The 27905-nt window shown below is 35.5% G+C and overlaps 1 protein-coding gene across 1 annotated transcript; it reads left to right on the forward strand.

Moving 5' to 3' along the window:
- On the forward strand, positions 1-27488 carry add2 (adducin 2 (beta)). The gene is given in 16 exon segments (XM_051110301.1): positions 1-432; positions 8493-8734; positions 12269-12410; positions 13877-14028; positions 16142-16222; positions 16734-16883; positions 17638-17781; positions 17918-18016; positions 19067-19243; positions 19341-19580; positions 21732-21848; positions 22707-22793; positions 23569-23698; positions 25240-25308; positions 26450-26652; positions 26655-27488. Coding segments are annotated over 15 exon segments (2004 nt in total). The 5' UTR covers positions 1-432; positions 8493-8584; the 3' UTR covers positions 26718-27488.
- Positions 27489-27905: the final 417 nt, after the last annotated feature.

A 27905-nucleotide genomic window follows, 5' to 3' on the forward strand; every position in this document is an offset into this window, starting at 1 on the left:
CCGCAGCTGCATCATTCAGCATGAAAAGGCATCCAGAATAATCATCTGCGCTCCGATAAATCCACGCTATTCCCTCCTCCGAGGTGGAAAAACCTTCCGACTGTCTTCGTTTTATACACGTGTGCCAGTATTTTTCCACTACAGTCGAGCAAACTCAAGGCTCTCCCGTGAAAATACTCGCAGAATGTGGATGTAGACAGTGGGGAGGTCATGAATCTGGCAGGCGTGGTCGTGGGCTGGTCCAGCCTGCAATAAACGTCAAAAAACGGAGGGGATGCGGAGGAAAACATAGACCCAAAACAATACCATTCATACTGGGAAAACAAGCCTAATTGTCGATTGCTAGGTGGACGCGGCTGTTTTGACACATTGCGTTGCAGATTCATAGGACGACTGTGTGCGGAAAGGACAAAGAGGAGAGGATGTTGTAAGGTAAGCATCTCTTACCTCGTTTCAAATTTTCATCACTATTTTAATACCCGAGTTTTCTAAAGATTTAATCAGTGCATGAACATGAAGGAATTTTGGACTCCACGCATCCATCACCTTCATGGTGACAAGCACTGCTTATGTGATTCTGGAATGCCATGATATGAGTGCACGAATATAATACAAGATTCATCATACACCATGATCAGAAAGAGTACAGAGGTTGAACTCACTGTAGCACTGGATAAAATGCAATTAGATTGTGTTAATTAAAATAGTTTAAATATAGCCTACATGTTCATGCATTAACTCAATGCTATTATTATTTTGTACGAAGGCATGATACTTTAACTTTCAGACGCCATGATATTGGCTCTTGTGACTGGAAACCTATTTTCTGTTTTTTACCCCTCATGTTGGAGTGCCTTGTCCACTGTCAAAAGCTCGATTGTATAGTTTGTGGTGTTTTGTTTTATGCTTTGTAACGCGCCATGCCGCGAATTCTTCCAGAGCGGACTCTTGAACCGATGCCCGGAGGCTGAGCTCCGCGCTGCTGGTGCTGATGCAGCGGGGCTCATGTTGTTGCTAGGCAGCCGCGTACAGGCCCCACCGCGCCAGCACCGGCTACTGCACAAAAGAACCGACACGGCATGTTTAATAATACTTTATCAATTAATGGATGACTCCATTATGCCTTTTTAGTATCATCCCATCAGTTAAAATGCTGCTTTTGTCACCATCTGTTACATCAGCCCCTTTCGTAGCAGTTCAGAGGGTGTTGTTTTGCTGTGGAAGAGGTGGGCGTGACACATGAGTCTTTTCCCCTGGAACATGAGCCCTAGAGAGAAAGAGAAGGGGCACTGCCCCTCTCAATCTCCAGCGCTCCTAAAATCCTAATACTTATGCCAAATAGTCTAGACCATAATGAAATGACCTTCTTTTATTAGGGTTGGCTGACTACTTTTCTTTTTAATTATCTTCTTGTGAATCAAGACTTAATGGATATTATCATAATGTATTCATTAAATTTGATGGTTTTTTTCAGGAGGTTCAGCTGCAGGGGTAATGGAATGATTTGAAAAGCATTTGGGGGGGAAATAGTATTGAGGGGGATGTGAATATGTAATAGGCAAATTTACACTTAAGAGGTGGCGCAGAAGCACCTCTGAAGTGGTATTTAGGTGTCTTTACATATACAGTCTAATGCTGCTCATAGATGGCATAAATACATTTATACAGCAATTGCAATTTTATACTTTTGATACTAGAGGCTGATGTGGGTTTGAGCAGGCATAATGTTGTCTAGCTTTTATACGGCATTGTCTTTAGCACAGAGCTACCTTAATTTGCCATTGTAAAGATGCCTTTAGGTCTATCCTTGTTTCTATAAAGATTTTAACAAAGTTAAAGATTAAAACCTTTATTCTATAGGCTAAAACAAGGACTCCCAAACTTTTTTGTCAATCAAACCCCTCTGACCTAAAATATTAAATCCTCCCTGAGATTTTGTGAATGTAAATTATATTTGACGTATTTAATTATATTTAAAGGGGTCAACGGATGCCCATTTTCCACAAGTTGATATGATTCTTTAGGGTCTTAATGAAAAGTCTGCAATATACTTTTGTTAAAAATTCTCTGGTAATGTAAAACAACACCCTTTTTACCTTGCCAAAATCAGCTCTGCAAAAATCATCCCATTCTGGTCGATGCTGCTTTAAATGCAAATGAGCTCTGCTCATCCCGCCCCTCTCTTCTCTCTGTGGAATGACCAGCCTGTTTACTTTAGCCGCGTGTAGCCGCTAAACTTGCTAACTAGCATATTATTAGGAAAGGCGATCGCAAAGATTCATTAAAAAAAAAAAAACCTTATATACTCACTTCTGCTGTAAGTGAAGCTGGATCACGAATAATTTGCGCGGACATAGACGGATATATGTAGATCGGGAGGCGCATTCCATTCACAAACAAACGTAATCCACTGCATCTTCAGCAGCTCAGATGTCGGGAGTAAATGACGACCATTACATTCATTATTGTATCCATCAACACAACACCTCAATCACTTAATTCTTGTCTAACTTACATCCCTGCTCCGGCATTAAAACATGGAGGTTGGACTGTTACAATTGATCTGAGGTAAGACGCTCATGTCAATCAACTATTGTGGGAGCGCCCTCTGTTGGTGTGACACCACAACGACAGGCATCTGAGAATGGCTCAGTTTGAAAAAGGGAATATTATTTTTACAGGTTAATTAAAAACCACTGCTAGATTTTTATCATTATAGGGTAGATTTGTACATACACTGCCAACACACATTAATGTTCAAACAACATGTAAAAGTGAACTTAGCATCCGATGACCCCTTTACCAAAAATCTGAATCATGTTCTGTTTATCAAATCTGAGAAAAAATTCAGAATTGTGAGTTTGTATCTCAGAATTGTAAGATAAAATGACACAATAACCGCAGTATTTTTTTTTTATTCACAAATTATATTTAACAATAAAATTACCATTTCCAAAGGTATACCTTTGTACATTATTTAACCAAACAACACATATTAGTACCTCACGTAAATATATTTAGTGCCTAAATGGTAAATACTAGCACTTTTTATAAGGTTGTCAACTTTCACACCTTTTTTCTGAGAGTTAGATGCCAGTTAATGGTTAATGACATGTAGGCAAACAAATATAATATCTTTGTTTGTTTTACTGTTTTATTTGTATTTATTTTAAAATAAGTTAATTTAGCATTTTTATTTAATTATTTAGGTTTTCATCAGGTCACAAAAGCCCTAAAGTCCCTTCACAAACCACAGAGACCTTGATCTAAAATATTTTAAAAATACATTTAAGTAATTTTAGCATGCTTTGTAATGTTGACTGCCTCTCTTTTAAAGCAACTGTATGTACTTTGATTTATTGTGTCTTTGGAGCCCCCTACAGTTAAGTATGGAAAGCTGTTTTTGCTACTGAATAAAAGTTTAAAAAAGTTATTGCCACTTATCTCACAAAAGACTTTTTCTTGCAATTGCGAGTTTAAATCTTGCAATTCTGACATTTTTTTCACAGAATCGCATAATAAGATATAAACTTGCAGTTCTGAGAAATAACATCAGAATTGTGTGAAATATACTTGCAATTGCAAGTTATAAAGTTAGAATTGTGAGACAAAGTCGCACTTCTGTGAAATAAAGTGTCAATTCAAAGAAATAAAGTCTGAGATATAAACTAACAATTCTGACTTTTTCCTTAGAATTGCGAGTCTCACAATTCTGAGTTTACAACATGCAACTGCAAGTTATTAAGGCAGAATTGTGAAGTATAAACTCGCATTTCTGAGAACATATCAGTCTTTTTTCCCCTCAAAACTGGACTTTATAACTCGCAATTGCGAGTTTATATTTCACAATTCTGAAAAAAAAAGTCAGAATTGCGAGATATAAATTTGCAATTACAAGAAAAGTCCAAATTGTCATTTTATCTCTCGTAATTCTAAGAAAAGGCAGAATTGTGAATTCATATCAAAAATCTGAGAAAAAGGTCAGAATTGTGAGTTTATATCACAAAATTCTGAGAAAAAAGTCAGAATTGTCAGTTTATATCACGAAATTCTGGTGAAAAAAGTCAGAATTGGGAGCTTATATCATGCAATTCTCAGAAAAGCGTCAGAATTGTGAGTTTATATCACACAGTTCCGACTTAACTCGCAATTGCAAGTTTACATTATGCAATTCTGAGAAAAAGTCAGAATTGCGAGATAAAATGACACAATAAACTTTTTTTCATTTTTATTCACTGGCGCAAACGGGCTTCCATCGTTAAGTGAGTAGAATTCGCTGTTGTAAATACATTACAGTGGATAGCTGTACCTGAAAACAATCCGCCAAAACTTACTTACTCCCAGAGCAGACGTTTGGAAGGGACTGTGAGAAAGATACAAAAGAATTATTAGAATTCAGTGTACAATCAGAATGATGCTGAAACTTCAAGTTGAAACTACAGTTGCTTTAATGTATGCAAAGAGAGAAAGTTGAAAAGTAAATGTGTATTATTATTATTATTAGTGCCATTTGTGACCCTGGACCACAAAACCAGTCTTAAGTAGCACAGTATATTCGTAGCAATAGCCAAAAATACATTGTATGGGTCAAAAATACAGATTTTTCTTTTATGCCAAAAATCATTAGGAAATTAGATAAAGATCATGTTCCATGAAGATATTTTGTAAAAATTCCTACTGTAAATATATCAAAACTTAATTTTTGATTAGTGATATGCATTATTAAGAACTTAATTTGGACAACTTTAAAGGCGATTTTCTCAATATTTTGATTTTTTTTTTTTTTTGCGCCCTCAGATTCCATATATCAAGTTATATCTCGATCAAATATTGTTCTATCCTAACAAAACATACAACAATGGAAAGCTTATTTACTCAGCTTTCAGATGATGCATAAATCTCAATTGACCCTTATGACTGGTTTTGTGGTCCAGGGTCACATTTAGAGGATCATGCTGTCATATTAAAAAATAAATTTAATCATGAAAATGACTTTGACAAATCTGTACACAATTTTGTGCAACTATCTTGCTCTGTAAGACCAGAAAATGGTCATACAGAGAAATAAAAATCCCTGCGTTGTGTTTGGATTTAGTATGGAATTGGGAACACAGCCAGAAAGAGTGGGATTAAAACTTCAAACAAGGCTAAACTCGCATAGAAATTGCATTTTTATTCTTTGATGAAAATGCATTATGTTCCACTTCATGATTTGTTTAAAAATCACGCTTGCATTTTTGGTTGTTGTGGGTCACAGAGTTCTCAGTGCATTATGCAGAAGTGAATGCACCCAGAACCACACATTAACTTAATTATAAGATTCGTCTAAAATCAATCCAACATCACTTTAACCATTATATACTTCTAGCTCTCTCCCCACTTCCTAAAGCATTAAGGTCTCTCAGTGGGGGAGAAAGCCCTCATCCGGTCAGGAAAGCTCTGTTTCAGACCGATCAATACGTAACAGGCCCATGTACATGTCTTCCATTCAGCTTGACATCAAAATCCTGCTGTAGCCGAATCCAGAGCTGGACGAGTTTGTGAGTGTCTTTCAGATTAAACTGCTAGGATGGATCGCTGTTACGGACATGATTAATTTGGATCCACTAGAGTAGAAGGCTGTGCTTGAAACTGATCCAGGAACAGCACAGGGCGGCGCCAGTTTGGTGTCTGGATCCAAAGGGGCCCCACTCATTATAGAGTCTCCCCAGAGAGAGGACCTCTTAGTGGGGGTCCCAGAGCACCTGAGCCCATGTCAGACAAAGATACTGTGATTGCAAATGCATTAACGCAGGCGCTTTGGATCTGTGCTGTATTTTACATGCTTATGTATATATAGGGATGCAAAAATACAGTTAGTCCACTGTTCAATCCGTACCTCGGTTTTTAACCACGGTTTTCGGTTCGGTTCTGATAGTTTGCCACATCAGTGTTTTTTTTTTTGGGGGGGTTTTTTCCATCTAATTAACAACAGAATACTCCTGTAAACCTCTGTACACTGGTGTGGATTATTATATGTCTGCTTAATATTTATTTTGAGAGAGGTATTATTTTTCCGAGCTTAACTGGGGTCAGCCCGAAATTGATTTAGAGGCTGTATCTCAGCCAAACTTTGATCAGTCGAAATGAAACTTGGGATGCTTCATCAACACTATGATCTGAGGGTCCATGCCAAATTTGGGAACAACGCCGCTTTTGGATCATGAGATATGAAAAATGGCTTTTTTTCCTTATAACTTTTGAGCAGTTGGTCAGAAAATCATGATGTTGGTGTCTATGGATTCTTTGGATCATGCCGAATCTGTGGATCAGGATCAGCTGAACCATGTGTCTGCCTTTTTGAAATTTGTCATAAATCGCAATATCTTTTGAACCATTTGACATATCTGCACAAAAATTGGTGTCTGAGCAGTTTGAACACAGCGCCAGCTAGCGTTTCTGAGATATAAATATTTTTGCAAAAACGCTTATAACTTTAGAAAAAATTGCCCAAATTTTGTTTTTCTATCATTTCATTCCCTGGATTATGCTGATTCTAATTTGTCATTTTCCATCGTGTGTCTGTCCACCGTATTGAAGTAAATGGAAAAACATTTTTTTCGCTACTCCTTCTACAAATTTTGCCCAGTTTTGTCCAAAATCTGGTCATATGATCTTTGGACCAAGCCACACAGAAATGAGTGAACAGATTGTAGAGAGATACCTCTCCAAAGTAGACTGTGCCTGTGTTTGCTGACTTATGCTAGTTAGCTGCTAATTGGTTAGCATGCTAACCAGTTGCCATTCTTTCTAATAGGGCACTTGGCTATGAGGTTAAAGTAATCTTAGCATGCTACTTGGTTAGTAGCTTGTATGTTTTTTTATACATTCTGTGTTCGTTCTTGTCTGAACTTCTGTTCATATGTTGTTCATTCACATATATACGTCTGAAGTATATATACTGGCCATTCTTCATGTTCGTTCATTCATTCAAGTTCTGCTGTTTTTGCTCTTCCTGCTCTGCACTGCACTACAGCCCCTTTGGGGGTTGCTTGCAGCTATATATTGTGACGAGTCGACTGCCTCCCCCCCTTATTGTCAGCTGCACCCCGTCGGTAATCGCCGCCCTTCACCAGGCTCCCGACGGGAGTGGGCGTGTGGGAGGAGGAGGGGCGCCGAAACATCCAGGTCTGGCGGCGTGTGATGAGGCACACCTGATGTGAATGAAGCCTCATCACCGCCGCTGTTAAAATGCCGAGCGCGCCTCTCCTCAGGAGACCGGTCTCTTCCCCGTGCATGCACGCTGGTGTCCTCGTGGGTCCAGGAAGGGGTGAAGAGGGAACCAGCGCCGCAGGACGAGTTGCCGGACCCCGCGGGTCCGGATGAGGACCGCACCCGTAACGGCTGACGGGCCAGGATGCCGGGCCGTGTTATCCCCCAGAAGCGCCGCGTAGGTGGAGGAGGACGATGCCGCTAGAGAAGCCGCCGCCCCTCGCACCCCGGACCTGAGCGGGGAGCGCGTGCGGCCGCCGGACTCCGCCCCTTACCTGGACCCTTCCCTTTTGGAACACTACCCCTCCTTCACGGAACCCCGTCACTTCGAGGACACCAGATCCCCCTTTTGTTTTGGACACTTTTTTCCCCCTTTTTGGACACTTTGTTTTATTGTTTAATAAAAGCCTCTCCGAGGCCTGACGTCACGCCCACTGTGTCTGTCGCTTTGCTCCGCCCCCGTGACAATATATATACACATTTAGCAATAAGCCAAAACACTCATAACAAAATAATTGTGTATATATATAATATAATATTATATATATATATATATATATATATATATATATATTAAAGTTTTATTTAATTATATTTTATTTTTGCCTGTTTTATCATCCAGCAGGTGAAAATATGAGGTGTGAGGTTGATTGTAATAGAAAAATTCAGACGTGGTTGTATGTTCAGTTCAGGTGATTTTTCTGCTCATTTTTTGCCATATGTGAATAGGAGTAAAAAATATTGAGAAATGAAAGATATTCAGGCTTAGATTACGTGCCATCAATCATCTGTTATACATCCCGTAACAGCAATATCCTCGCTCTAGTCACTTTTAGTCATTAATCTGAAAGACCTCTCTAAATGCAATTTCTTCAAAGAAACAAACTAATCGATCAGATTTGCTAATGCACATAAAGAACTACTGTGTATATATATTGCTGTCAGCACTACTTACGCTGTGTGTTTGGATATATGACAGTTAGTGCGGCCCCCACATGACTTTGGGTGTGGTGTGCAGAAACACTTATCTAGCATTTGCAGGCCTGCCTGTGTGCATATACACGTGTGTGTATTATTAATACGTGAACATGTCCTTATATACACATATATGTAAAATAAAACTGTTCTATTATGTGCAAGGGGGGTCTTTCATTAACATAACTCCAAGATTATAACTGACTAATTTACATATTGTTTTATTCTTGTATTCATATATTCTTTTTTGCTTGCTCCCCATCCAGCTATCTCGCCTGGTCCTGCTTTGCCTATCCTTTCCTTTTTCTCTGTTTTCTTTCTATCCCCTTCTTCTCTGTTCCATACTGGGAAAAGGAAGATGAGTAGAACTCCCACCCCTAAAGGGACTCCGGTCCAGCACAGTCCTGTAGACGGGGAGTGTCTGGAGGGAGAAATGATCCAGTCTCCCCAGCAGTCAACGCCGTCCAGCAGCCTCAAGAAACGAGTTTCCAGTCTCCTGCAAAGCCCTGTGAGTAATAATGTGTGTGCTAATGAGTGGAGCTCATATATTTGACTCAGATTTGTGTTTATAGCCTTGTGGGCTAAAAGAGCGCAACGCTGATCATCTACTTTTTCAGCAGCTTTGATTTTCGAAGCTTTTTTCCCACTGATGTTTTCCATTGGGGTTCATGAAAAAAAAAAACCAGCCACTTTTGAGAGAAATCACTAAATTAAAATTCAGAGTAAAAGTAGCATGAAAATCTGAACAAAAAGACAAAAATGATGGGGAAAAAAGAAACAGGAAAGATTTTTTTAAAAAAGTGAATTAAATAGATTTTTGCAAATTTCATTTGAAATTAACAATAAAAATAATAATAAACATTATATATTTGATGATAATAAATAATTAATATATTTTTACTAATACAGTATTCAATATATGAAGAAAATTGAGTATATTAGTAAATTATTGTTTATTATTTTTTAAAAATGACTGCTATGATTATTATTATTATTATTATTATTATTACTATTATTTTGAGGAAATCAGAGCAGGTGTTTTTCAATATGCAATATATTTTCTATGCTTCATTATAAAATGTAGATATGCAATATGCATATAGGAATGTGCAAAAAATATATTTAAACGTAAACACGACAAAAAATAAACTGAAAAAATTGGCAGCAGATTAATTAGATTGTACTTTGCAGTTAATTATAGATAATAATAAATATTATTAGAGCTGGCAACAATCAATCGCGATTAATCGCAGCCAAAATATTAAAAAATAATAATATATGTGTGTGTACTGTGTATATTATATTTTATATATATATATATATATATATATATATACGTACATATTGAATTTACAAAACTACAGTTTAATATAAAACCTTTAACTCAGAGTCATTAATTATATAATATCTTTAAATATTCTACATTATACATTATCACCATCGATACATTTCTCTACAGAGAAACTGAATGAGGTTTTTACTTCTAGTATCCTGCTTTTTGTGCTCTGTTGGGAATGATATAATTATAAGGGAGGTTGTAGAAGTGAACCAGCATTGAAGTGGCTGCTATAGGCTTTCAGAAAGCTCACTGAAACGGCATATCTCCCATCCGCAGAGGACCCGCATTAGTTTGACTCCTTTTATTCGGCTGTTCTGTCCACCCTTTAATGTCCTGCCTCCAATCCCTATGTCCTCTCTCCCCTTCCCCCTCATTAGGTTCCCAAAGATATGATTATCTCCACAGCTCAGATATAATCTGCCCTGAATCACCACAGACAGCTGCAGCTGTAGAGAGAAATAGAGACAGAGATAGAGAGAGAGAGCAGGGGAGGAGAAAACATAGATAGTGCAGGGAGTTTTAGGTGTTGCTGCAAAACAATAAAAACCACTCAGAATGGAGGGAACGTGTTGAATGAAGGACAGAACTGAAGAGGTCAATTAATTCTCTCTTTCTCTGTTGTGGACTGTACTGGAACCTCAAATATTCTTCCAGTTTGTTTCCGTATGTTCATAAATGGATTATTCTATCTGGGTTTTATGTTTGCTGTAATGTGTTTGTGTGTGCTGCATTGAACTGTTAAATATGTGACATTGTTTAATGCTTAAACAACATTTTCTGATTTTTGTATATTTATTACAAAGCGTACAAGGTAAAAGTGTATTGATATTCCTCAAACATTCTAGTTAGAGTTTATCAAAAACTTTCTTAGAAATTTCTGTTCTTCAGCATTCTTCAGTGAATTCAGCTTGAACCGCTTAACGCAAACTACTCAACTCCATTCAGACTTTCTGAAGATTATTTCAGCTGTCTGTTGTTAGTTTTACTAACGTTACACTTGTTAAGAACTTTGAGATTATATATATATATATATATATATATATATATATATATTTAGCCATGTATACACTACCAGTCAAGTTTTTAAACAGTAAGCTTTTTAATGTTTTTTTTTTAAAAGAAGTCTCTTCTGCTCACCAAGCCTGCATTTATTTGATCCAAAATACAGCAAAAGCAGTAAAATTGTGATATATTTTTACTATTTAAAATAATTGCTTTCTATTTTAATATATTTTAAAATGTAATTTATTCCTGTGATCAAAGCTGCATTTTCAGCATCATTACCATTATTATCATTCTAATATGCTAATTTGCTGTTCAAGAAACATTTCTTATTATTATCAATATTTAAGGCAGTTGAGTACTTTTTTTTTTTTTCAAGATTCTTTGATGAATAGAAAGGTCCAAAGATCAGCCTTTTGGATCAAATAGAAGAGACTTATTTCAAAAACATTAAAAATCTTTCTGTTCAAAAACTTTTGACTGGTATTGTAGCTATGTTTACTGAAGACAGTCACTGTATGTGTTGGTTATCATTTAGAAAAGTAAAAGAAGGCTTTGAAAGAAGACTCTGATGCAGTGTTTCATTTACATTTAACAAACCCTAAAAGCTAAACCTATGAAGCTTTTATACTGTTTTTTTTTTTTCTAGATTGCAAGCACAGATATTTTCTTATAAAAATGCTAATCTGATGACTGTACACGTTAAGTTTTTTTGACATTAGTTATGGAAAATACACAATTGTTCAAAAGTTTTTTTTGTAAGAAATTAATACTTTTATTTAGCAAGTGACAGTAAAAACTTACATTTTTACAGAAAATTATTTCTATTAAATGCTCTTCTGAAATTCTGAATTCTAAAAACATGTATTCCAGTTTCCCACAAAAATATTAAGCAGCACAACTGTTTTTAACATGAATAACAATAAGAAGTATGGTAACACTTTATAATAAGGTGTCATTTGTTATCATTAGTTAAAGTATTAACTAACATGAATGAGCAATGAACAATACATTTATTGCACTATTTAGTAATCTTTGTTAATATTAGTTAATAAAAATACAGTTGTTCATTGTTAACTAATGTTAACATGCACAACTTGTGATTTAAATAATGCATTAGTAAATTCTGAAATTAACATTAAGATTAATAACTGCTGTAGAAGTATTGTTTATTCTTAGTTCATGTTAACTAATGAACCTTATTGTAAAGTGTTACCAGAAATGTTTCTTGTGCACCAAATCAGTATATTAGAATGATTTCTAAAGAATCATTTGATGCTAAAGATTGAAGCAATAATGTTGAAAATTCAGCTTTGCCTTCACAGGAATAAATTACTTTTTAAAAGAAATTAAAATATAAAACAGTTCTTTTAAATTGTAATAATATTTCACAATTTTACTATTTTTACTTTATTTTTTATTAAATTAATGCATAAGGGACTGCTTTAAAAAAACATTCAAGAACACTTTTGAACAGTACTCTATTTTTTTTTTCATGTATCACACTGCGTTTCAATGGACCATTTAAGTGAAATGTTACCAGTTACATTTTAAAATGGCAACCCTAAATTTTCCCCTAAAATGCTGCTTTCTAAACAAATTCATGGTTATTTACCACCCACGTGCTCTGTGCTTTTTCCTTTATTTGTGTGTACTAGTGCATTGTGTAACTGAGTACTGAATCTTATTTGTGTGTTTTAGTCCTTTAGAGAGGAGCTGGATGTGTTGATTCAGGAGCAGATGAAGAAAGGAGGAAGTTCCTCCAATCTGTGGGCTCTCAGACAGATTGCAGACTTCATGGCCACTCACGGATCTCCTGCCTCGCTGCCCGTCACTCAATCCAGTGCGTAACATATGCAGTCATTTACCTAGGAATGATTTACTGTACAAATGATTTACTCAGATGTTTGTTCTACTTGTTTCATAAATAAAGCCTGATGTGCTTACACTACATTTCATATACAGTTGAGGTCAAGAGTTTACATACACCTTGCAGAATCTGCATAAAGTTAATTATTCTACCAAAATAAGAGGGATCATACAAAATGCATATTATTTTTTATTTAGTACTGACCTGAATAAGATATTTCACTTAAACGACATTTACATATAGTCTACAAGAGAAAATAATAGTTGAATTTTAAAAAATGACCCTGTTCAAAAGTTTACATACGCTTGACTCTTAATACTGTGTTGTTACCTGATGATCCACAGTGTTGTTTTTTTTTTTTGTTTTTTTTAGTGATAGTTGTTTAAGTCCCTTGTTTGTCCCTGAACAGTTAAACTGCCTGCTGTTCTTCAGGAAAAATCCTTCAGGTCCCATAAATTCTTTGGTTCTTCAATATTTTTGTATATTTGAACCCTTTCTGACAGTGACTGTATGATTTTAAGATCCATCTTTTCACACTGAGGACAACTGAGGGACTCATATGCAACTATTACAGAAGGTTCAAATGCTCACTGATGCTCCAGAAGGAAACATGATACATTAAGAGGTGAAAACTTTTTGAATTTGAAGATCAGGGTAAATTTAACTTTTGTCTCCTGGGAAACATGCAGTTATCTACCGTAGCTTCTGAAGGGCAGTACTGAATGAAAAAAAATTAGGCAACATTAGAAAAATGTACACATCCTCATTCTGTTCAAAAGTTTACACCCCTGACTCCTAAAGCATCGTGTTTCCTTCTGAAGCATCAGTGAGTGTTTGAACCTTCTGTAATAGTTGTATATGAGTCCCTCAGTTGTCCTCAGTGTAATGAAGGATCTCAAAATCATACAGCCATTGCTGGTAAGGGTTCAGATACACAAAAATGCTGAAAAACCAAAGAATTTGCATGCATTTTGTATCATTGCTCTTATTTCAGTAAAATAATTAACATTTTGCAGATTCTGCAAGGTGTATAACCTTTTGACGTCAGATTTGCAAGAACAAAAGTCAGAATTATGAGATTAAAAAGACTTATTATTAAGACTTTTTTTTCATTCCTGTGATGAAAATAAGCTTCCATTGAGTTTCATAAAACATTTAGTCACATATTGTATGTCATTATTCTTCAATTCAGACACTTGCAAGTAAGAGGAGCTTTAGCGTCAAGCTTAATGAATTGAATCTATAAAGTAAATTCAGTTGTAAATGTAAAGTAAATGCAGTCTTATCATGAAAAAGCTTCTGAGGTGAAATTACCTTGATGTCTGTCATACCAATTAAACTGCTGTAGACAGACAACTGTAGTGCTGCTCTTTTAATGCAAAGTCCTTCATGACTGAGACTTTCATTGACGCACACTTGTGTTGCTCATGCCTGTACAGCCGTTACCATGGTGACCCCCATTAACGACCTGCACGGATGGGAGCCGGGCTCCATGGTGAAGGGGGAGAGACTGATGCGCTGCAAGCTGGCTAGCGTACACCGTCTGGTGGATCTGTATGGATGGGCCCAGCTGGCCAACACGTGCCTCACAGTAAGGAAGCATGACCCTTAAAACCTTCTGTCAGTATGCCAAGAATCCTGAAAAGTGCTCACTGATCCGACAACTTGTATCTAAGAGCATGATTCATTAAACAGAATGTAATGAAGGTTCAAAATACATGTTTTTGAAAGATGTCTCTTATGTTCACCAAGGCAGCATTTATTTGATCAAAAATATAATATATATTTAAACTGTAATTTATTCCTGTGATGCAAAGCTGAATTTTCAGCATCATTACTCCAGTCTTCAGTGTCACATGATCCTTCAGAAATCATTCTAATACAGTATGCTGATTTGCTGTTCAAGAAGCATTATTATTGTTAATGTCAATGTTAAAAGCAGTTGCGCTGCTTTATATATTTATAGAAACCATGACACATTTCTTTTCAGGATTCTTTGATGAATATTAAGTTTAAAAGAACAGTGTTTATTTAAAGTAGAAATCTTTTGTGACAAATGTTTTTATCTGTCACTTTTGATCAATTTAATGTCTTTGCTGAAAAAATTATGAATTTCTTTTAAAAGAAATCTTTCTAAATCCAAACCTTTCAGCTGTAGTGTATAGTATGTTTCGTCTTAAACTGTTATGTAACTCAAGCTTATGATACTAAAAAAGTTCACATATAGTGCACTTTAAATAACTTCACGCTGCTGCCGGTCTGTCACTTCTGAGGCACATTAAGCTGATTAAAAAACTGAATATTTTTGCTGCATTTACTTTAGCATGCTTATTCTCTCATGTCTCTCCTTTGCTAAGTCTATAAGGATTTGAGTGTTTTTTTAAAAAGCCTATCCTAATAGGAACTGATTTCTTTGAGCAAGTCTGATAAATAAGGTTGCTGGTTTGCTTTTCACAAGAAGTATGAAAATCAGAACTCTTAAAGGGACAGTGCACTCAAAAATGAAAGGGATTTTCTTCTTCCATGGAACAGAGAAATTAAAGGGAGAGTTCACCCAAAAATGAAAATTACCGAATGATTTACTCACCCTCAAAATATCCTATATGTATATGACTTTATTCTTTCAGACAAATACAAACAGAGTTATATTAAAAAATGCCCTGGCTCTTCCAAGCTTTATAATGGCGGTGAATGGCTGCTGAGATTTTAAAGTCCAATAAAGTGCATCCATCTATCATAAAAAGCATTCCACACAGCTCCGGGGGTTAATAAATGCCTCCTGAAGCAAAGCGATGCATTTGTGTAAAAAAAAAAACAATCCATATTTAAAACTTTATAAAGGCATTCCACTTTTGTAAGCTCCAGTGAGAACTGACAAAAGCGGAAACGGAGTGGAGAGAGCAAAACAAAACACCAGTGGATAAGGATTTGTAAAGAAAAATGTTTTTGATATAAGCCAAGGAGGATTTTGACATAAGCCAAGAGGAGACTGGTTTTCCCTTATTGTAAACAAAACTTGGTTCTCGCAAGACTAGCATATTCTCACTGGAGCTTATGCTATGCCTACATCTTACGTCATCCGCTGTAATGCCACTCTCTTGTGAACGTGCGTACCAGTTAGCGGGAGCTAGAGATTATGATTTGTAAAGTTTTAAATATGGATATTTTTCTTACAAAAACACACTGATTCACTTCAGAAGGCCTTTATTAACCCCCTGGAGCCATTTGGAGTACTTTTCATGATGGATGGATACACTTTATTGGACTTCAAAATCTCAGCAGCCATTTGCTGCCATTATAAAGCTTGGAAGAGCCAGGACATTTTTTAATATAACTCTAATTGTATTCATCTGAAAGAATAAAGTCATATACACCTATGATGGCTTGAGGGTGAGTAAATCATGAGGCAATTTTCATTTTTTTTGTTCCTTTACAAGTTTATTCAAATGTGGCTAAGACAACATGATCGCACCATAAAACTTGTATGCCTTAGTCCAGATATAGCTTTCTGTGAAAGCTGACACAAATATAAATCAAAATCTCTGACAATCTTATATAAATCTGTAGAGTTTTTTGTTAGGATGTGAGGATGAATAAGTGATGATGAACTAACTCTTTAACCACAGACAGGTTGCTCTAGGGAGATTGTTTCTGTAAGCATACTGTGAGCTGCTTTAGATAACAGCATCTCGTTCTCTCTGCAGATGCGTGTTAGTAAAGAACAGGAACATTTCCTTGTGCTGCCGGATGGTCTGGCCTACGGGGAGGTGACTGCCTCTAGTCTGGTGAGACTCTGTCTGCAAACACACACACTAACCAAACTGGTTCCTCACATGGCTCGCCATGATATCCTTTCACTGAGCAGAAGTATTCAAATGAAGGTCACTAGAACAAAAGAGTGCTGTCATAGTTTGAGATTGTGTGTATTATTTGCTGATAAAACTGAAAGAATCGGCATGTTCTGGACATATTTTGCACATTGTTGCAAAAATAAGGCATAGAAGTTGTTTTCATTTTTATGCATGTGTACTACATCCAAAATGGTCACTTTGTAACTGATAAAATGTAGTCCACAGATATACTGAAGGGAAAATGCAAGTATTTTCATTTTTATATTTAATTTAAATCTTTTTCTATTTGAATATAAATCTATATTAGAATTATTATTAAATAATTTTTAATAAAATGTATATTTAAATATATTAAAACTTGATGGAAAAGTAGTAAATAATGCCATCATTTCTAATATTTTCTAATGACAGCTTCAGTGAGGCATGTGATCTTTGTGATCTCCAGGTGAAGGTAAATATTCTCGGGGAGGTGGTCGAGAAAGGCAGCACTACTCTGGGAGTGGATCTGTCTGCGTTCAGCCTGCATTCTGCAATCTATTCAGCCCGACCGGACGTACGCTGCCTGCTGCACCTCCACACTCCAGCCACAGCTGCGGTACGTCACATGTTTGACTAAGAAAAGTCCCCATTGCTGAAACAGCAACTTACAGTGGAGCTTTGTTTTCTACAGAGTCCCTGATAGAAACAAATTCCGTTTAGATTTAATATTTAAAATTTGCACTACATATTTTTATATAACTAAATTCTAGTTTAATGAATTTATTGATTTTACGTCCATCCATCCATCCATTAATTATAACCCAGGTTTGTGCAACACATAAATTACTAGCATTTTATTTTATTTTATTTATTTTACCCCCCAGCATTGCGAAACACATAAGACTATGCATCTAAGTGTTTATTTATTTTATTTCATTTATTTTATATTATTTTGTTTTACCCCATGTCTGTGAAACATGTAAATAACTTGTATTTTATTAGTGTGTTTTTTTATTTATTCATTTTATATTTATCCTCCAGGTTTGTGAAATATAAATGATAAATACATGCACATAAATGACTAATATTTATTTGATTTTTTTTATTTTGTTAAATGTGTTTGTTTAATCTGAGTTCCAGTCTGATGGCAAAAATATTTATTATTCCATTTTTAAAAATAAGAATTGTTATTATTGTATTATTTAGAAGCTCATTACATACAAACCTGAGATTGTTGATTGTTAAAGTTTTAAAATGCACAGTAGCACTTTTCCATTCATACATTCTATTATTAATCTTAAAGAGTGTGTATTTTATTATTATAGCACTGATCGACTCCTGTAATTCACCACTATTCATTTTTCATGTAGGTGTCAGCCATGAAATGTGGCCTTCTACCGCTATCCCATGAAGCTTTGCTGGTGGGCGAGGTAGCTTATTATGACTATAATGGAGTGATGGAGGAAGAAGAGGACAGAGTGGAACTCCAGAAGAGCCTTGGCCCTACATGCAAGGTTAGATCACATAATACAGACTAGTAAACATACTGTTCTTTCGGAACATGATGTGAGGCTCTCAAGGGCGTAAAGGGGTTGATGAAGCATTCTTGAACTGGGAAGCATCTACCTGACTATAGTTGTTATTGTACAGGTGCTGGTATTGCGGAACCATGGAATCGTGGCACTGGGAGAATCAGTGGAGGAGGCCTTTTACACAATCTACCACATCCAGACTGCCTGTCAAGTACAGGTAGGCCAAAAAATAAATAAATAAATAAAACACAATCTTTCCCATGAGGAAAAAATATAGAAGAGTAGATTAGTAGGACAGTAGGACAGAGTGAAGAGAGAGAATGCTAGTGGTAAGAGTCCTTGAACGGAAACACAGAAAAGTCTTATTTGTAGTATAAATATAAATGTGTATATAATGTAAATGTTTATAGTAAACATATATACCCTTCTAAACTTGTTTTTGAAGGTGTTTTTAAGGGTTGCATTTATTTTTATTAAAAATGCAGTAAAAACTGCAAAAATATTATTACAATTTAAAATAACTTTTTTCTATTTTAATGTTTTAAAATGTAATTTATTCCTTTGATGGAAAAGCTGCCATGTGATCCTTCAGAAATTATTATAATGTGCTGATGTGCATATATTTGAAATGGACATCTTTTTTAACATTAAAAAATGTCTTTACTGTCAGTTTTGATCAATTTATTGTATCTTTGTTGAATAAAAATATTAATTTTTTTAAAAAATCTTACTGACCACAGACTTTTGAACAGTAGTTTAATATTTATACATTTCTATACATTTCTATACATAAATATTTATACGTATACATTTTTCTAGTTTTTCTAGTTCTTGCTCTGCTATACAGTACATTTCATTAGCTGCATATGATATGATTGTGTAGAGTTAAAATAGCAATGCAAAGTATGGGGTAAGTCTGTCAGTTGAAGGTCTTGTTGCTAATATTTGTATACTGATAAGTACAATGTTTAAATCTACAAATTTAAGCAATTTGTACATATCACTGTTAAATCATATCACTGAAAATCTGCCTCAGCAATCTGTATAAAATGTATAATCATTCCATAAATGGCTAGAAAGCTCATGGAAAAGTCATGGAAATCCATTGGTCAAAAGTTGTGTGAAGCATGAGAGAAAGACAATAGAGGATTGTGAAAAGTGAAAATAGTGTAGAGGGTGTGAATAGTTGTATTGTTGGCTAAAGTGTATCTGCAGAATGCAGTTTGTCCACACTGAGTCATGCTGCAGTGTTGTGCTCTCCTGACAGGTGGCAGCACTGTGCAGTGCTGGAGGGGAACAAAACCTAATCATGCTGGACCGCAACATTCACAGGCCTGTCGCCACAGGCACTGTAGGTTGGGCCGGATCCACTTTCGGCCCCATGCACAAGAGCAGGCTGGGAGAGCATGAGTTTGAAGCATTAATGAGGACGCTGGACAATCTGGTTAGTCTATATAATTTATCTAACCTAGACCAGAGCAATATACCTCTTTGTGATTTTATTACTATTGACGTTTGAACATTTGATCATCGTTCTTTAGGGTTACCGTACGGGATACGCCTACCGTTTCCCAGTGCTGCTGGAGCGCTCCAGAACCAGGAGAGAGGTGGAGGTTCCTGCCACCGTTACGTCATTTTCTTTTCATGAGGACGGGGTTCAGCCTCACCCCCGTCTCCATCCCCATGCCCAGAGACAACAGCAGAAGACTAGATGGCTGAACACCCCAAATGTGTATCAGAAAGTCAGCCAGGACCAGGCCAGTCCAGGACCTCGGACTACGGTGAAAGAGATTTACTTGTCTAAACTTGATTTACAGTTGAAGTCAAAAGTTTACATGCACTTTGCAGAATCTGCAAAATGTTAATTATTTTACCAAAATAAGACGGATCATACAAACCGCTTGTAATTTTTTTATTTAGTACTGACCTGAAAAAGATATTTCACATAAAAGAAGTTTACAAATAGTCCAAAAGTAAAAATAATAGTTGAATTTATAAAAATGACCCTATTTTAAAGTTTACATAAGCTTGATTGTTAATACTGTGTTGTTACCTGTTGTTAATGAGCTATTACAGAAGGTTTAAATGCTCAATGCTTCAGAAGGAAACACAATGCATTAAGAGCCGGGGGATGAAAACTTTTGGAATTTGAAGATCAGGGTAAATTAGAAATAGAACTTATTTTGTCTTTTGGGAAACGTGTAAACAAGTATCTTCCGTGCTTATGAAGGGCAGTACTAAATTTAAAAAAAAAAAAGATATTTAGGAAAAATGCACACATCTTCATTCTGTTCAAAAGTTTACACCCCTGGCTCTTAATGTATCGTGTTTCCTCCTAAAGCATCAGTGAGTGTTTGAACCTTCTGTAATAGTTGCATATGAGTCCCTCAGTTGTCCTCAGTGTGAAAAGATGGATCTCAAAATCATACAGTTATTAAGTATCAAGTGTATGTAAACCTTTGAATGGGGACGTTTTTATGAATTCAGCTATTCTTTTTTGGACTATATGTAAACATCTTTTATGTGAAATATATTATTCAGGGCAGTACTAAATTAAAAAAAATAACATGCATTTTGTACCATTTTGCAGATGCTGCAAGGTGTATGTAAACTTTTGACATCAACTTGTGTATGGGTGATATTGTATTACAATAGAAGTTAGGGGTAGGGTTCCTATATTTTCATAAATAAGTATGTTTTAGATTATTAATAACTCAATAATGAGATTTTATTAGCATTGACCACTAAAATGTGTGCATACATAAAGGTTAAGTATTTGAGCACTGCTACCTAGCCTGAATATTACAAGAATAATTCACCTAAAAATGAAAATTTGCTGATTTCCAAGATGTAGATGAGTTTGTTTATTCATCTGAACAGTTTTGAAGAAATTTAGCATTACATCACTCACCAATTGATGCTCTGCAGTAAATGAGTGCTGTCAGAATGCGAGTCCAAACAGCTAATAATAACATCACAGTAATCCAGATGATATCCCTATGATTTTTGTCTATCAGCGAACAAAAGTGAAAAGATCTGTAATAATAAAAACTTCAAGCCACTGCTTTCTCTATTCGTAATATTAATTTCTCCAGTAAAAATGTTGTCTTATTTAAATCAAGAGACAAAACAGTCCAGAACAGTTTTAAACAGATGATGGTGGACGATATTGTGGATGCCAGACATGTTGGTTTATGATAGATTTGTTTCCTAAAAACTCACAGCTTTTCTTTGTTGTGTGGATTACTTGTGGAATAATGTGATTTTTACCAGCTGTTTAGACTCTCATTCTGACAGCACCCATTCACTGCAGAGGATCCATTTGTGAGCAAGTGATGCTAAATTTCTCCAAACCTGTTCCAGTGAAGAAACACTTTAGGGCAAATTTTAATTTCTGGCTATCCTATTCCTTTAACTTAGAAATCACCCTAAACACCCACATAGCAATGTCCCAACAACAACCTGGCCTTACGTAGTGAGCTTTGCAAAAGCTTCAGTCACATTTACCCCTGCAAATGTAAGACAGTAGCTGTCAGAATCATTTCAGTGCTGTATTTTTGAATGAGTAAGCCTGTGAGTGTGTTGTAGTTCAGAAAATAGACTTGCTGTGAATCATAGGATATTATTGGTAGAGTAATGGCGTATTTGTTACATCACAGCGAGAGCACTACTGTTTCGCTGTCTTCTCTTCCATGTTCTACCCACCTCCCTTTCTCCTTCTCTGCAATGCAGGGGAGATATTTTATTGTCATAAAACTCACTGCAGTGCTTGCACTGCCCTCTGCTGGCTATTTTTGTGTCTGCTGCGTATTTCCTTATCATATTTTCCCCTAAATTGTCTGCTTTTTAAAAGCAGATTGCCTTCCTGGAATGATCGACATGCTTTTAGTCAAGCAGTTGAATTCTATGTGTATTGATTTCTCCACTTTTAGTGGCAGAAGGCAGAGGAAATCACACAGGGCAGTGGACGGGCCATTAAGATAGAGAATCCAAACCAGTTTGTCCCTCTCTTCACCAACCCACAGGAGGTACTTGAGACTAGAAATAAGGTACGGTAAACTTTTCTTTCATTGGGTATTGAAACTGCAGATTTTATTGATGTAAAACGTGAACTCAGGGCAAATTGTGCATTATTTCTTGCATCCCACAGAGAACAACACATGCATTTTGAGCAAATGCACTACCAATGCTGATTAAGAATACAGTGAAACATGAAATCATTATAATTTAAAATAACTATTTTCTCTTTTTAAAATTGTAATCTAAGAGACATGTGTTATTATAATCAGTTACTATCATTAGTTGCTGCCACATGACTGATCAAACTATCAACAAAACTGAGAGCAGATTTCAAGTATTATGGCACAGAATGGCTCTCACCAACAGTGTGAAACAGTGTTTGTAGTGACAGAAGTGTTGCAGCATGTAGTTTCGGTTTTACCATCAGGACAAGATGGCAGTAAAGGGAGGAGGGAATTGTTACAAGGAGAGGAGAAAGATCAGCATATCTAAAGAGAGAAACAGAGAAAAGATGATTTACTAAAAAAAAAACATTGTTCAGTCAGAGAAAGCAGAACATACTAGATACAATGAATGGAACATACTGCATCTTTCATAAATATGTAAATTATATGCATAAATACACATAAATTTCATTTGCACCCTGTAATTGTTGCATTAGTTATGTGCTGAACAGAAAGCCAAACACTGAGCAGTGGTATCATTGAAGGAGTCTACATGCACTAATGCAAAAATTTGCAAATGCATTAAAAGAGAGTAGGGCTTTTTTCTGTTAAGTGGTCAAGCTTGTGCAAATGCACAAAGCTAAACTGTAAAACACAGTTATGCATCACATTTGGTAGGATCCTCTTTTATGAAGGATAACATGATAAAAATTTGTATTTCAGATAAGGGAGCAGAATCGGCAGGACATGAAAACAGCCGGACCTCAGTCTCAGGTGTTAGCGAGCGTCATCACAGACAACAGTCCACCGGTAAGATCACATAAAGACATTTATTTCATATATGTGACCCTGAATCTGAAATTTTTTTTTTAACTGAGATTTGTACATTTTCTGAAAGCTGAATAAATAGCATAGGACAATATTTGGCTGAGATATAACTATTTGAAAATCTAGAATCTGAGGGTTGAAAAAAATCTAAATATTGAGAAAATCACCTTTAAAGTTGTCCAAATGAAGTTCTTAACCATGCATATTACTAATCAAACATTAATGGAACATGATATTTACTTAATATCCTAGTGATTTTTGGCATGAAAGACAAAAAACTATCATTTTGACCCATACAATGTATTTTTGGCTATTGCTACAAATATACCTGTGCTACTTATGATTGGTTTTGTGGTCCAGGGTCACTTATACGCATGTCAACACTGCAAAAAGAATATTTTTTTTATCTATATGGTTCTTTTGTTTTGAAAAAAAATAAATAAATAAAACAAAAACGTCCTTAAAATAAGATACATTTAATGAGAAAAAATTTATACTTTTTCTAGTTTAACAAATTGATTTTATTTACCTTATTTTGTAAATGTGTATGTTTTACATTTTCTGTTTACTAATACAGAAAAATATTTTTTTCACAATATGAAATTAGACATTTGTAAGGCAGTTCTAATTTCTAAAATATTTAAATCATAACCTATACATATATATATCTGTAGTAAATGTTTTTTACTGGTCAAGTTCCAAGTATTTTGCTTGTGAGCTGGTGCTCATTATGTGAACATGGTTGATCCGCTTCCAGACTCCCGAGGCTGTGGAGCCTCCACCCACACCAGAGCCGGAGACTCCAAATCCCTTCAATGAGCTGACGGATCAGGAGCTGGAGGAGTACCGCAAGGAGGTGCAGCGCAAACAGGACGGCCAGCAGGACGGTACGAGATGACGAGATGTAGTTTAGTCCCACATTCTCTTTTTGTAACCCATTGATTTCTGGACTAAGTATTGACATTTTACTGGATTAAAGAAGAGAATTCAATAAACACCCACTGCCTTATACAGTACACATCCTTAGACAAATATTGACTTCATGTCACTTTGCTACTAAATAACAGAGTTTTAACTTATTTTTATTATCTTTTCTTACAAATTAACATTTAAAAATATATATATATTTAATATAATTCGGGAGATACAGAATGCATGTATTTTTAATACTTTGAAGTGTGCCTTGAAAATAAATGAATTAAAGTTGAATTGAATTTCAGTATCTTTCCAGAAACTGCTAACTTGAATTTTGTGTCGCAACATCATTTCTTCATAGTTCAGCACCTGAGCACTGATCTTTCTCCACTGTTTCCTGTCTTTTTGAGCATGACAAATTTCCTACACATACTAAAATCCAAAAACTCCTTTACAGTTATTACCACTGTTGGGGACGTTACTCACCAAGCTACGAACTATAATAATTTAAAGTAGTTAAACTATAGGTGAGATGGAAAAGCAGACTACAATAGTAAGTTAAAGCAACTTGCTATTTCTTTTCAAAAGTTTGGGGCCAGTAAGATTTTTTTAAAATGCTTTTGAAAGAATATACTCTTACACATTTATTTGACAAAAATATAGTAAAATAAGTAATATTGCGTTTTTTTTTGTTTTTTTTTTCCCCCGATTTAAACTAAACATTTTCTGTTTTAATATAAATATCATATAAATACTTTTTTAAATTTATACATGTATGTTTGTGTATTTATAAGAGTATTTATAATATAAACTTTTATTTTGGATGTGATTAATCGTGATTAATCATGATTAATCATTTGCAGTCCTAAGTTTAAAATATAATTTATTCATGTGATTACAAAGCTGAATTTTCAGCATCATTGCTCCAGTCTTCAGTATCACATGGACTGTCAGAAATCATTCTAATATGCTAATTTGATTTGTTTGCTCAAGAAACATTTCTTATTATTATCAGTGTTGTTCTGCTTAATGTTTTTGTGTAAACTGTGATGCATTTTAATGTATCCTAGTTGAGTAAAAGTCTTAATTAAAGCAAAAAATATCTTACTGACCCCAAACTTTTGAATAGTCGTGTATGTTTTTTTTTTCTGGCTATAATTTTCTGGTACAAAAACAATAACTCAATTTGTGTATTACATTTACATTTGAACTAATAAAATAAACACTGAATAAAAACTGTGATAAACAGCAGCCTTTAACTAAATAATTGCTGAATTTAAGTCATATGCTGGAACTTTTGTGAACACTAAGTGATGACTTGAATGGAAAAATTAACTGAAATCAGCTAAGCTACTGCCACACTGCTAAAAACTGCTTTTTGTTTAACACTGTTGCTATTTATAATAAAGAACTCCCCAACACTGGTTATTACTCACTGTACACCTCCACCTTATCTCCCTCTATTTCTGTTTCCTCTCTTCTTCTTCCACCGACCCTGGTGTTGTGTAAAAAGGTGTGGAGGAGGTGGTCAATGACACGGGGGTTTCCCCGACTACCTCCCCCAAAAAGACCCCACCGGCAGGTGAGACCCGGTGGTGCTTTACTCACTTTACCTGTGCATGTGAACATGATACTGCAGAAACACCTGCTATGGTCCCACGTGCTGATCTGTGCGTTGCATCATCAACTTCTGGTTGACAACCCCTGTTACTAAAAGAAACATAACAAATAGTGATTGTTTGTTTTGTACAATAATATGGGCTCAAGTAGATGAATACAGATTGCTTTTATTATCTCGTATCTGAAAACATAATGCCATTAAAGGAAGAGTTCGCCCAAAAATAACCGTTCTGTCATGTCGTTTCAAATGCATATATTGAAACAACATGATTTGGAGAAATTTAGTGTTACATCAGTTGCGTGAATGGGTGCCGTCAGAATGAGAGTCCAAAACAGCTGATAAAAACATTAAAATAATCCACACAACTCAGTCCATCGATTAAGGAGTGAAAATCTGCGTATTTGCAAGAAACGAATCCATCAAGACTTTTTTTTTTTGAACTTTTAACTAGGCATTTTAGCTGAAAGCAATGGTTTCAAGTTAAAAACATCTTATTGATGTTGTCACTGGAGTAATGTGGACTGCTATGATGTTTTATCAGCTGTCGGACTCTCATTCTGACGGCACCCATTCACTGCAGAGGATCCATTAGTGAGCAAGTGATATAATGCTATGTTTCTCTAAATCTGCTCCTTTGAGAAAACAAATTGATTTACGTCTTTGACAACCTGAGGGTGAGTAAATTCTCAGCAGATTTTCATTTTTGGGTGATGTACAGTAACATGGGATGTCTGTGTTCAAGTCTGTGTCAGTGTTATCATTTCATGTTTTTGTTTTTATGTGTGACATTTTCAGCTCTGTACTGTAGCCTCCATCTGTCTTCACACCTTTGTGCTTCTCTGTCTGTCTCTGTCCCTGTATTATAATTCGTAGGACAATCGTTTGGTACTGAGATCTTGTCTCACTAGTGAGTATATAGAAACTAAGACATTGCACACAACTTGAATGAGCATGTTGGCCAAAACTGAAATGTCACAGCAGCTGCTTCTGTTCCAACCCTTTGCGTCTTGACCAATGCTTAACTAGTTTTTCCTTTTCTTTTTTTATTATTTGTATTGTACTATTTCTTTTCCGTTTTCTTTTAAATCACAATCAAATACAGATGGGAAAATCGCAGATGTGGTGCAGAACGATAAAGGCGATGAAAAGAAACAACAGGAGGAGCTAGAAAAACAAATGAAGGCGCTGTCCACCACTGACACTTCGGAAACCACGCCCTCGGTCCCGCCCACTGCCCCGTCCAACAAGCCTGCAGGCAACACCCCAGAGGGCTCACCTTCCAAATCTCCATCAAAGAAAAAAAAGAGAAGTTCAAGGCCCCCTGTTTTCTAAAGAAAAGCAAGAAACAAAAAGAGAAAGCAGAATCTTGAACTCTTACAGACGTGCTATCCAAGTGGTCTTCACTAATACTTTCACATACATGCACACACATCTTCACATCCACTCAGATTCACTGTGTATCCATTTACTGACCTTTACATGCCATACGAGTTTTTTGATTATGGTTTTGTGACTTGAAACATGTTTTCGGTACACTCTGTCCACGCCGATGCAGATTTCACAATGCTTCACTGATGCACATTAAAAATGTGACCCTTCCCCCTTGCTTTAAAATGAATTGCACTTAGTACATGCGTAGAAAAAAAAAAGAATGTGGCATTGAGTAAGCATTGATTGTTCATGTCTATCGATTCTGATTGTTGCTCATTATCATGTGGCATTACTGTGTTCTAAAATCTTTTTTAACTACCATATACATCTACATTTCACTTTGTTATGAATAGCAGGGATAAACTAATTGAACATGATTGCAATGGCTTGCAAATAATACATGTCAAAAGGCCAAAATAAGCAAGATCATGGCTTGTTGCTGCAAAGAAAATCCAACTTTAAATGCACGACTTTGTTCCACTTGTTTTTTTTTTTTTAATTTATTATACTGTTATTATTTATTATCTTTTTTTTTATGTGTGTATGCTGGAGACTTCTTTGCAGTTGTAATTATTTTTATGATCATTCACTGTTATTTAAATGCTTTTGTGTGAATATTAGCTGGTTTCTAAACTTGATTCAATGTCAATATTAGAATGTAAAATGCTAGGATAGGATGTACCATTCATTAAAAATCACATCCACGTTAAGCTGATGTAGTCTGTGTCTTTAGGGTGGATTTCAAAACAATACTTTTGACTGAAAATAAGCCATGACTTTTTTAAAAAACAGATTTAGCCATGCTAACTTAAAAAAAAAAAAAAAAAAAAAAAAAAAAAAACCTTGTCTTGGTCTTAAGTAGCACTGGTATATTTGTAGCAATAGCCAAAAAATACATTATATGGGTCAAAATTATAGATTTTTCTTTTATGCCAAAAAATCATGTTCATGTTCCATGAAAATATTTTGTACATTTCCTACTGTAAATGTATCAAAATTTGATTTTTTATTAGTACAATTCATTGCTAAGAACTTAAGTTTAACTTAAGTTTAACTTAACTTTAAAGGCGATTCCAGATTTTCAAATAGTTGTATCTCGGCCAAACATTGTCCTGTCCTAACAAACC

This window comes from Labeo rohita, chromosome 5 (genome assembly GCF_022985175.1).
Source record: "Labeo rohita strain BAU-BD-2019 chromosome 5, IGBB_LRoh.1.0, whole genome shotgun sequence".
In the NCBI taxonomy this organism is placed as follows: domain Eukaryota; kingdom Metazoa; phylum Chordata; class Actinopteri; order Cypriniformes; family Cyprinidae; genus Labeo; species Labeo rohita.